Below are 10,826 nucleotides of genomic sequence, written 5' to 3'. Positions count from 1 at the left end.
GGGAGGGTGAAACTGATGGGGCAACAGATGATAGTGAGGTAAGGAGGGGTGAAACTGATGGGGCAACAGATGATAGTGATGTAAGGAGGGGTGAAACTGATGGGGCAACAGATGATAGTGAGGTAAGGAGGGGTGAAACAGATGGGGCAACAGATGATAGTGAGGTAAGGAGGGGTGAAACTGATGGGGCAACAGATGATAGTGAGGTAAGGAGGGTGAAACTGATGGGGCAACAGATGATAGTGAGGTAGGGAGGGTGAAACTGATGGGGCAACAGATGATAGTGAGGTAAGGAGTGATGGGGCAACAGATGATAGTGAGGTAGGGAGGGTGAAACTGATGGGGCAACAGATGATAGTGAGGTAGGGAGGGGTGAAACTGATGGGGCAACAGATGATAGTGAGGTAGGGAGGGTGAAACTGATGGGGCAACAGATGATAGTGAGGTAAGGAGGGTGAAACTGATGGGGCAACAGATAGCAGTGAGGTAGGGAGGGTGAAACTGATGGGGCAACAGATAACAGTGAGGTGGGGAGGGTGAAACTGATGGGGCAACAGATAGCAGTGAGGTGGGGAGGGTGAAACTGCATTGTTTTGTGTGTGCAGCTACACTCGGCTGGTTCAGATCCAGTGTTCGTCCATTGAGAGAGTGGGGAAGGTGACTGATGGGGGCTGGGAAGTGTGTGAAGACAATGGCTACAGACCTTCTGCACCCTGCCTCGTCTACTCCTTTGGGTCAGATTCTGTGTGTGTGTGTACTGTGTGTGGGTGTGTTTAGTGAGTATGTGTGTTGGTGATGTGTGTGTATGTGTGCTCACACTTGTGTCTATGTATGTGTGTGTTCACATGTGTATGTGTGTACACGTGTGTGTTCATACATGTGTATTTGTGTTATGTGTGTGTGAGTGTGGTATGTGCATTTGAATATGTTCTAGAATGGTTTGTGTGCATGTCTGTGCACATGTACAAAGGTATATGCTTGTGTGTATGTGTGTGTACATGTGTGTGTTTGCGTGTGTGTGTGAGAGAGAGAGTGGCATGCCTGATAAATGAAAGGAGAGAAAAGATGAGAGGTGATTTTAAAAGATGATTTACAATGAATATTTCTCTTGAACAACTTTCCCCAAATACAGGGACTAGAAAGCATGCAGCAACACCCCCCCACGCCCCCCCACTCCAGCCCCACTCCCCTCTGTCTCACCTTCCACCAGCTGATCAGCCTAACCATCCAACCAACAGACAGACAACAAACCAGGCACATGAACCAAGACACACAAGTGTGTGTGTGTGTGTGTGTGTGTGTGTGTGTGTGTGTGTGTGTGTGTAGGCTGTATGTTTTACATTTCTTTGCTTATTTGTTTAATTATTATCTTTTTTCTTTTTTTTTAAATTTTTTTTATAATAATAATAATAATATTATTATTATTATCATAATTATTGTTATCTTTTCTTTTTCTTTTTTTAATTATATATATATAGATAGATAGATAGATAGATATTCATTTACCTCTTTTTTTTTTCTTTTCTTTTTTTTTTTTTTCAAGGCCTGACTAAGCGCATTGGGTTATGCTGCTGGTCAGGCATCTACTTGACAGATGTGGTGTATGTATATGGATTTGTCTGAACGCAGTGACGCCCCCTTGAGCTACTGATACTGATGCTGATACTGAAGCAAGTAGGCAGGAGAAGAAGAAGCCAAAATGGTCAAGCAAATAAACCAGGTTGTCTCACTGTGTTAGCTGATCAGTATTTCTCAGTGTGTGTCTGGTTTCTTATTGGGGCACTGTGGCAGAATCTGTTAGGTGTTGGACTCAGTGTTCAAGGCCCTTTTTGACTCGCTTGTGTAAACAAAGTAAGTCTATGTTTTAACCCGGTGTTCGGATGTCTGTGTGTGTGTGTGTGTGTGTGCATGTATGTCTGTGTGTCTGTGGTAAACTTTAACATTGCCATTTTCTCTGGAAATACTTTGTCCATCAATACTAACTTTGGCTTAAAAATCGTAGGAAAAAAACATCTTCACAGTCATGCCAATAAGAGTTTGTAAGTCTTCCGAATTAAGCCGTGTTTCTGGTATCATTAACATTTTATTTCATTGCGGCCATTTCCGGGATTCCGAACACACCATATTACCTACCGCATCGCGGTTGCAGTAGCGCTGGCAATGCTTAGTGAGTGATGGCATGACCTCGATTGTCTTGTTCGCAATTAAATGGAAAGAAATTTATACAAATTCTGGACAGAACACATACAGTGACACAGACTACATTATTGATGTGTTTACTGCATATGAATCATTTAAAGTGGATATTCAGTTAACTAGAATGAAAATAAAAGAGAAATTGACTCGACCATGTCATACTTTCCCAGTGGGTGTAACTAAACTTGTACATCTATGTAGATCCGGAGAAAAATGGCTAAATGTTGCAGTGTGATTGTGGTGACAGCCATGTCTCCTTTACTGCGGACTTTAAAGAATTCTTAATTGCCCTTAAAGAATTTTTAAATGCCCAAGATACACCAAAATGATATGATTTAAACAACGTTATCACTTGGAAAACCGCAATCGATTTATCACTCATAAAAAGCATGCTTAGATCTTAATTTTTGAACATCATTTATGGATCCGCAGTAGTGCAGTGAGAAAGACAGTTTCTTCCTACCTGAACATGCCAGGTTCCAATCTGCACTTAGGCATTAATTTTTTTTCTTTTAACCCGAAGCTTTTTAAAATAACAAATAAAGAACACATTTTAACGATTACTAGTTGTTCTTTTTTTAAGCGTATCACAAGTGAGTCTTGAAGGCCTTGCCTCTCTTGTTTAACATGGTGTTATGTCCTTGGGAAAGGCACTTTACTTCAAATGTCCTCACACCACCCATGAGTCTTGGGGTTCCTGACTGGCTGGGGATGGTGGAACCAGAAGGAGAGGACTGGGCCCAGCCTTCCTGTGCCAAGTCCTAGACACAGTAACTACCAGTACACTGCCCCTACACCTTAGAAGACAATGGGACCTTAAACTGTTAACCTCCTTGTTGCAGTGTGGGAGATGACTTCAGTTTTGATGACGCCGTTGCCAAACGCTACGGGTGTGAAGTTCATTCCTTTGACCCCAGGTAGGTTGTGTGGCGTCATGTGATGGAGCTGGTGTTTTTGTGTGGCATCATGTGATGGAGCTGGTGTTTTTGTGTGGCATCATGTGATGGAGCTGGTGTTTTTGTGTGGCATCATGTGATGGAGCTGGTGTTTTTGTGTGGCGTCATGTGATGGAGCTGGTGTTTTTGTGTGGCATCATGTGATGGAGCTGGTGTTTTTGTGTGGCATCATGTGATGGAGCTGGTGTTTTTGTGTGGCGTCATGTGATGGAGCTGGTGTTTTTGTGTGGCGTCATGTGATGGAGCTGGTGTTTTTGTGTGGCATCATGTGATGGAGCTGGTGTTTTTGTGTGGCATCATGTGATGTGTGTGGCATCATGTGATGGAGCTGGTGTTTTTGTGTGGCATCATGTGATGGAGCTGGTGTTTTTGTGTGGCATCATGTGATGGAGCTGGTGTTTTTGTGTGGCATCATGTGATGTGTGTGGCATCATGTGATGGAGCTGGTGTTTTTGTGTGGCGTCATGTGATGGAGCTGGTGTTTTTGTGTGGCATCATGTGATGGAGCTGGTGTTTTTGTGTGGCATCATGTGATGTGTGTGGCGTCATGTGATGGAGCTGGTGTTTTTGTGTGGCGTCATGTGATGGAGCTGGTGTTTTTGTGTGGCATCATGTGATGTGTGTGGCGTCATGTGATGGAGCTGGTGTTTTTGTGTGGCGTCATGTGATGGAGCTGGTGTTTTTGTGTGGCATCATGTGATGGAGCTGGTGTTTTTGTGTGGCATCATGTGATGTGTGTGGCATCATGTGATGGAGCTGGTGTTTTTGTGTGGCATCATGTGATGGAGCTGGTGTTTTTGTGTGGCGTCATGTGATGTGTGTGGCGTCATGTGATGGAGCTGGTGTTTTTGTGTGGCGTCATGTGATGGAGCTGGTGTTTTTGTGTGGCATCATGTGATGGAGCTGGTGTTTTTGTGTGGCATCATGTGATGTGTGTGGCATCATGTGATGGAGCTGGTGTTTTTGTGTGGCGTCATGTGATGGAGCTGGTGTTTTTGTGTGGCATCATGTGATGGAGCTGGTGTTTTTGTGTGGCGTCATGTGATGGAGCTGGTGTTTTTGTGTGGCGTCATGTGATGGAGCTGGTGTTTTTGTGTGGCATCATGTGATGGAGCTGGTGTTTTTGTGTGGCGTCATGTGATGGAGCTGGTGTTTTTGTGTGGCATCATGTGATGGAGCTGGTGTTTTTGTGTGGCATCATGTGATGTGTGTGGCATCATGTGATGGAGCTGGTGTTTTTGTGTGGCGTCATGTGATGGAGCTGGTGTTTTTGTGTGGCATCATGTGATGGAGCTGGTGTTTTTGTGTGGCGTCATGTGATGGAGCTGGTGTTTTTGTGTGGCGTCATGTGATGGAGCTGGTGTTTTTGTGTGGCGTCATGTGATGGAGCTGGTGTTTTTGTGTGGCATCATGTGATGGAGCTGGTGTTTTTGTGTGGCGTCATGTGATGGAGCTGGTGTTTTTGTGTGGCGTCATGTGATGGAGCTGGTGTTTTTGTGTGGCGTCATGTGATGTGTGTGGCGTCATGTGATGGAGCTGGTGTTTTTGTGTGGCGTCATGTGATGGAGCTGGTGTTTTTGTGTGGCATCATGTGATGGAGCTGGTGTTTTTGTGTGGCATCATGTGATGTGTGTGGCGTCATGTGATGGAGCTGGTGTTTTTGTGTGGCGTCATGTGATGGAGCTGGTGTTTTTGTGTGGCATCATGTGATGTGTGTGGCGTCATGTGATGGAGCTGGTGTTTTTGTGTGGCGTCATGTGATGGAGCTGGTGTTTTTGTGTGGCATCATGTGATGGAGCTGGTGTTTTTGTGTGGCATCATGTGATGTGTGTGGCATCATGTGATGGAGCTGGTGTTTTTGTGTGGCATCATGTGATGGAGCTGGTGTTTTTGTGTGGCGTCATGTGATGTGTGTGGCGTCATGTGATGGAGCTGGTGTTTTTGTGTGGCGTCATGTGATGGAGCTGGTGTTTTTGTGTGGCATCATGTGATGGAGCTGGTGTTTTTGTGTGGCATCATGTGATGTGTGTGGCATCATGTGATGGAGCTGGTGTTTTTGTGTGGCGTCATGTGATGGAGCTGGTGTTTTTGTGTGGCATCATGTGATGGAGCTGGTGTTTTTGTGTGGCGTCATGTGATGGAGCTGGTGTTTTTGTGTGGCGTCATGTGATGGAGCTGGTGTTTTTGTGTGGCGTCATGTGATGGAGCTGGTGTTTTTGTGTGGCATCATGTGATGTGTGTGGCATCATGTGATGGAGCTGGTGTTTTTGTGTGGCGTCATGTGATGGAGCTGGTGTTTTTGTGTGGCATCATGTGATGGAGCTGGTGTTTTTGTGTGGCGTCATGTGATGGAGCTGGTGTTTTTGTGTGGCGTCATGTGATGGAGCTGGTGTTTTTGTGTGGCGTCATGTGATGGAGCTGGTGTTTTTGTGTGGCATCATGTGATGGAGCTGGTGTTTTTGTGTGGCGTCATGTGATGGAGCTGGTGTTTTTGTGTGGCGTCATGTGATGGAGCTGGTGTTTTTGTGTGGCGTCATGTGATGTGTGTGGCGTCATGTGATGGAGCTGGTGTTTTCTAGCACCAGACTTGTCAAAATGTTCACTGTATTGTTCTTATTGTTTTGTTTTGCAGGTCACATTGATTAATGTGGAGTGATGGCCTAGAGATAACGCATCTGCCTGGGAAGTGAGAGAATCTGAGCGTGCTAGTTCGAATCATGGCTCATCGCCAATATTTTCTCCCCCTCCACTAGACCTTATGTGGTGGTCTGGACGCTAGTCATTCGGATGAGACAATAAACTGAGGTCCCATGTGCGGCATGCACTTAGCGCACACAAAAAGAACCCTTGGCAACTAAAGGGTTGTCCCTGGCAAAATTCAGTCGAAAAATCCACTTCAATAGGAAAAATAAATAAGTCTGCACGCAAAAAATACAAAAAAATTGGTGACGCTGTAGTGTAGCGACACACTCTCCCTGGGGAGAGCAGCCCACATTTCACACAGAAAAATCTGTTGTAACAAAAAAGAGAAATGCAAATACAAATGCAAATAAGTCTTTCCTTGAAGGAGAAATTCAAAATTGAGTGTTGTTGCTGTTTGGGACCTGCAATTGCACGAACCCCCTTTGTGTGAAAACACATGCAGGGATGAAATACACACATTTTTGTGTGTATACACATGCAGGGATAAAATACACACATTTTTGTGTGTATACACATGCAGGGATAAAATACACACATTTTTGTGTGTATACACATGCAGGGATGAAATACACACATTTTTGTGTGTATACACATGCAGGGATAAAATACACACATTTTTGTGTGTATACACATGCAGGGATAATATACACACATTTTTGTGTGTATACACATGCAGGGATGAAATACACACATTTTTGTGTGTATACACATGCAGGGATAATATACACACATTTTTGTGTGTATACACATGCAGGGATGAAACACATTTTTGTGTGTATACACATGCCGGGATAGAATACACACATTTTTGTGTGTATACACATGCAGGGATGAAATACACACATTTTTGTGTGTATACACATGCAGGGATGAAATACACACATTTTTGTGTGTATACACATGCAGGGATGAAACACACACATTTTTGTGTGTATACACATGCAGGGATAAAATACACACATTTTTGTGTGTATACACATGCAGGGATGAAACACACACATTTTTGTGTGTATACACATGCAGGGATAAAATACACACATTTTTGTGTGTATACACATGCAGGGATGAAACACACACTTTTTTGTGTGTATACACATGCAGGGATGACACACACACTTTAAGACGCAGCAATGCTTGACGGGTTGGAGGGCTGTGGATGTACCCAGTGTTTCTGTCACCCTTAAGCTTTCTTTTAAAAATGATTTTGAACCATTATTTCATTATTATTCTTTTGTTTGTAAAGTCCTTTTCATGACAGAAGAGTTGTTTCCTTGTGGACATGTTGCTATGATACAATATATATATATATATATTTTTTTTTTAAAGGGCCTAAATAGGAATTGATCACCTGAACAGAAAGTACAGTTTGTGGCACAATTTCCCCATTTCAGATCTCTGTTTGGGTGCAGAATTGTGTCAGTATGGACTGATTCCTTGGAATAACACCTTTTTATGCATGCAGCTGACATGATGTTCTTGCACACAGCATTTTTCTTATACATTTTCTTTTATTCTTCAGCATGAAGAGCAAGGATCATCAGAGGTCGTCATCTGTGTACTTCCATGCCTTGGGGCTGGCCAACTACAGCGGGGTGACGTCACAAGGATGGAACATGTCCACTCTCCCTGAGATCCAGCACACCTTGGGTCACCAACAGGTTGGTGTTGGGGGGCTGGGGGGCGGGGGGCGGGAGGGTATTATGGATTCTTATATAAACACCTGTCTTTTGTCGGAGACCAAACTCTAAGCACTTTACACAGACTTTTTTTTTGGGCTGCGCAAATGGCTGATTAATTGTGTAGTGTTTACTGACAGCTGCTTTCAGGTATTTATCATTCATGAGCATGAACATTCATATATATATAAAAGGCAAAATAACTTCAAAATGCTATATTGAGATAGAACTGGTGGAACTGTGTGTGTGTGGATGCTGTGTTCAGATAGAACTGGTGGTATCAGTGTGTGTGAATGCTGTATTGAGATAGGACTGGTGATATCAGTGTGTGTGGATGCTGTGTGCAGATAGAACTGGTGGTATCAGTGTGTGTGAATGCTGTGTGCAGAGAGAACTGGTGGTATCAGTGTGTGTGAATGCTGTGTGCAGAGAGAACTGGTGGTATCAGTGTGTGTGAATGATATATTGAGATAGGACTGGTGGTATCAGTGTGTGTGAATGCTGTGTGCAGAGAGAACTGGTGATATCAGTGTGTGTGAATGCTGTGTGCAGAGAGAACTGGTGATATCAGTGTGTGTGAATGCTATATTGAGATAGGACTGGTGGTATCAGTGTGTGTGAATGCTGTGTACAGAGAGAACTGGTGGTATCAGTGTGTGTGAATGCTGTGTACAGAGAGAACTGGTGGTATCAGTGTGTGTGAATGCTGTGTACAGAGAGAACTGGTGGTATCAGTGTGTGTGGATGCTGTGCAGAGAGAACTGGTGGTATCAGTGTGTGTGAATGCTGTGTACAGAGAGAACTGTGGTATCATGAGTGTGATGCTGTCAAGAGAACTGTATCAGTGTTGTGAATGCTGTACAGAGAGAACTGGTGGTATCAGTGTGTGTGGATGCTGTGCAGAGAGAACTGGTGGTATCAGTGTGTGTGGATGCTGTACAGAGAGAACTGGTGATATCAGTGTGTGTGAATGCTGTGTACAGAGACGTATCATGATTGGATCTGTCAAGAGAACTGTGTATGTGTTGAATGCTGTTACAGAGAGAACTGTGGTATCATGTGTGTGATGCTGTGCAGAGAGAATGGTTATATCAGTGTGAGTGAAATGCTGTGTGCAGAGAGAACTGGTTGCTATCAGTGTGTGTGAATGATTATTGAGATCGGGACTGGTGGTATATTGTGTGTGGATGCATATATACAGATGAACTGGTGATATCAGTGTGTGTGGATGCTGTGCAGAGTAGAACTGGTGATATCAGTGTGTGTGATGCTGTGTGCAGAGAGAACTGGCAGTGCTCAAGCTGGACATTGAAGAGTGGGAGTGGAAGGTGTTGCCCTCATTGGTCAAGGGAGGCCACCTGCGCCAGACCCGACAGCTGCTGGTGGAGCTGCATCAGTGTGATGGCTGTTCACGCTACAACCCTGACCAGCTGGACAAGGAGCCGCCCCGGGAACGCTACCTGCTGGCCCTGGGCATCCTCGCTGACCTCTATGACCTCGGCTTTCGCATATTCTGGCAGCACCAGAACCGTGCCTGCAGCTATCTGTCCAAGTTTGGGTGGACGGAGCGCAGCGCTTGCTGTGAATTGCACTTTGTTCGGGTGATCTGACCCCTGACCCTGTGACCGAGAGAGATCATTGAACACCTCCCACTCCCCGAGCTTTTTGAACTTTTTGTTTTTTCATGGTGGGAGGTATGGACAGGGGTGAGGGGAAGTCTGGAAAAGTTTTGGAAACATGATAGAACCATTTCCAGGCCTGGAAAGGTCTTGGAAAATATGTTTTGCCCTTCAGTGTCTGAAAAGTCTTGGAATTTTGATAAAACCTTTGACCAGTACTGTTCATCAGAGAGCTAAATGCATTTTTTTTTAATTAGAAAAATAAAGATAAAATAAACTTTGGTGAAAATTGAACGGCAATGCTGGGATATCTGCCTCTTTCATCAGTGGTGTCACAGACAAATTTTTGTTTTAGTTGCTTGTGTTTGGTTTGGAAAATGTTCAGTTTGGTCTGAAGAGGTCAGGTGTAGTATGGAATTTGTGTGGACATGCTGGAACCCTGATCCCCGTGGGTCCAACAAGAGAAGGGCAGGTCTTCCTGACCACACCAGCTAGGAGCAGAACAAAGTGGATCTTGTGTGGAGCGTGCTGTGGTGTGGGTGACTATCCCTCCGGCAGGTGGCACACACATCACAGGCTCCAGGCTGGATGTGGTATAGTGTTTCTGGCTCCAACGAGGAAACCTGCCGTAGATTTATCTGTCCTAAAGCATTGATGGTACAGTGAGGACAGAGCACAGCTTTATCTGTGTCGGTGGGATGCAACTTCCACCACTTCCACTATTTCTACAAATACAATACAGCAGTTATTGTATCATTTTGATTTTTTATTTACTTACTTATTTATTTGTCTTCTTTTATTTTGTTGCTGCCCTATCACCTGTGCAGTTTGAGTGGCATTGCTCCCATGCCGTTCATCCTGCGTTCCCCCCCCACACACACACCTGGCCTTCGTGTGCCGCCATCCCACACACACACACACCTGGCCTTCGTCTGCCGCCATCCCACACACACACACCTGGCGTTCGTGTGCCGCCATCCCACACACACACACCTGGCCTTCGTCTGCCGCCATCCCACACACACACACCTGGCGTTCGTCTGCCGCCATCCCACACACACACACCTGGCGTTCATCTGCCGCCATCCCACACACACACACCTGGCGTTCATCTGCCGCCATCCCACACACAGCCACACCTGGCCTTCATCTGCCGCCATCCCACACACACACACCTGGCCTTCATCTGCCGCCATCCCACACACAGCCACACCTGGCGTTCATCTGCCGCCATCCCACACACAGCCACACCTGGCGTTCATCTGCCGCCATCCCACACACACACACCTGGCCTTCATCTGCCGCCATCCCACACACACACACCTGGCGTTCGTCTGCCGCCATCCCCCACACACACACCTGGCGTTCATCTGCCGCCATCCCACACACACACACCTGGCGTTCATCTGCCGCCATCCCACACACACACACCTGGCCTTCGTCTGCCACCATCCCACACACACACACCTGGCCTTCATCTGCCGCCATCCCACACACACACACCTGGCGTTCGTCTGCCACCATCCCACACACACACACCTGGCCTTCGTCTGCTGCCATCCCACACACAGCCACACCTGGCGTTCATCTGCTGCCATCCCCCACACACACACCTGGCATTCGTCTGCTGCCATCCCACACACACACACCTGGCGTTCATCTGCCGCCATCCCACA

General features: G+C 45.7%; 1 protein-coding gene across 1 annotated transcript in view; it reads left to right on the top strand.

Moving 5' to 3' along the window:
- The window catches only part of LOC143290386 (uncharacterized), a 21,572-nt gene extending 12,160 nt beyond the window's left edge, over nt 1-9,412 (top strand). The window contains exons 5-8 of the mRNA XM_076599780.1: nt 606-734; nt 3,039-3,113; nt 7,375-7,513; nt 8,812-9,412. Of these exons, the coding sequence (XP_076455895.1) occupies nt 606-734; nt 3,039-3,113; nt 7,375-7,513; nt 8,812-9,141 (673 nt within the window). The 3' untranslated portion in view covers nt 9,142-9,412. The remainder of the gene's footprint in view (nt 1-605; nt 735-3,038; nt 3,114-7,374; nt 7,514-8,811) is intronic.
- Nucleotides 9,413-10,826: the final 1,414 nt, after the last annotated feature.

Source organism: Babylonia areolata, chromosome 15 (assembly GCF_041734735.1).
Source record: "Babylonia areolata isolate BAREFJ2019XMU chromosome 15, ASM4173473v1, whole genome shotgun sequence".
In the NCBI taxonomy this organism is placed as follows: Eukaryota; Metazoa; Mollusca; class Gastropoda; order Neogastropoda; family Buccinidae; genus Babylonia; species Babylonia areolata.
Note: the sequence above shows the minus strand (reverse complement) of the source record. Positions and strands in the feature narration are given on the sequence as shown.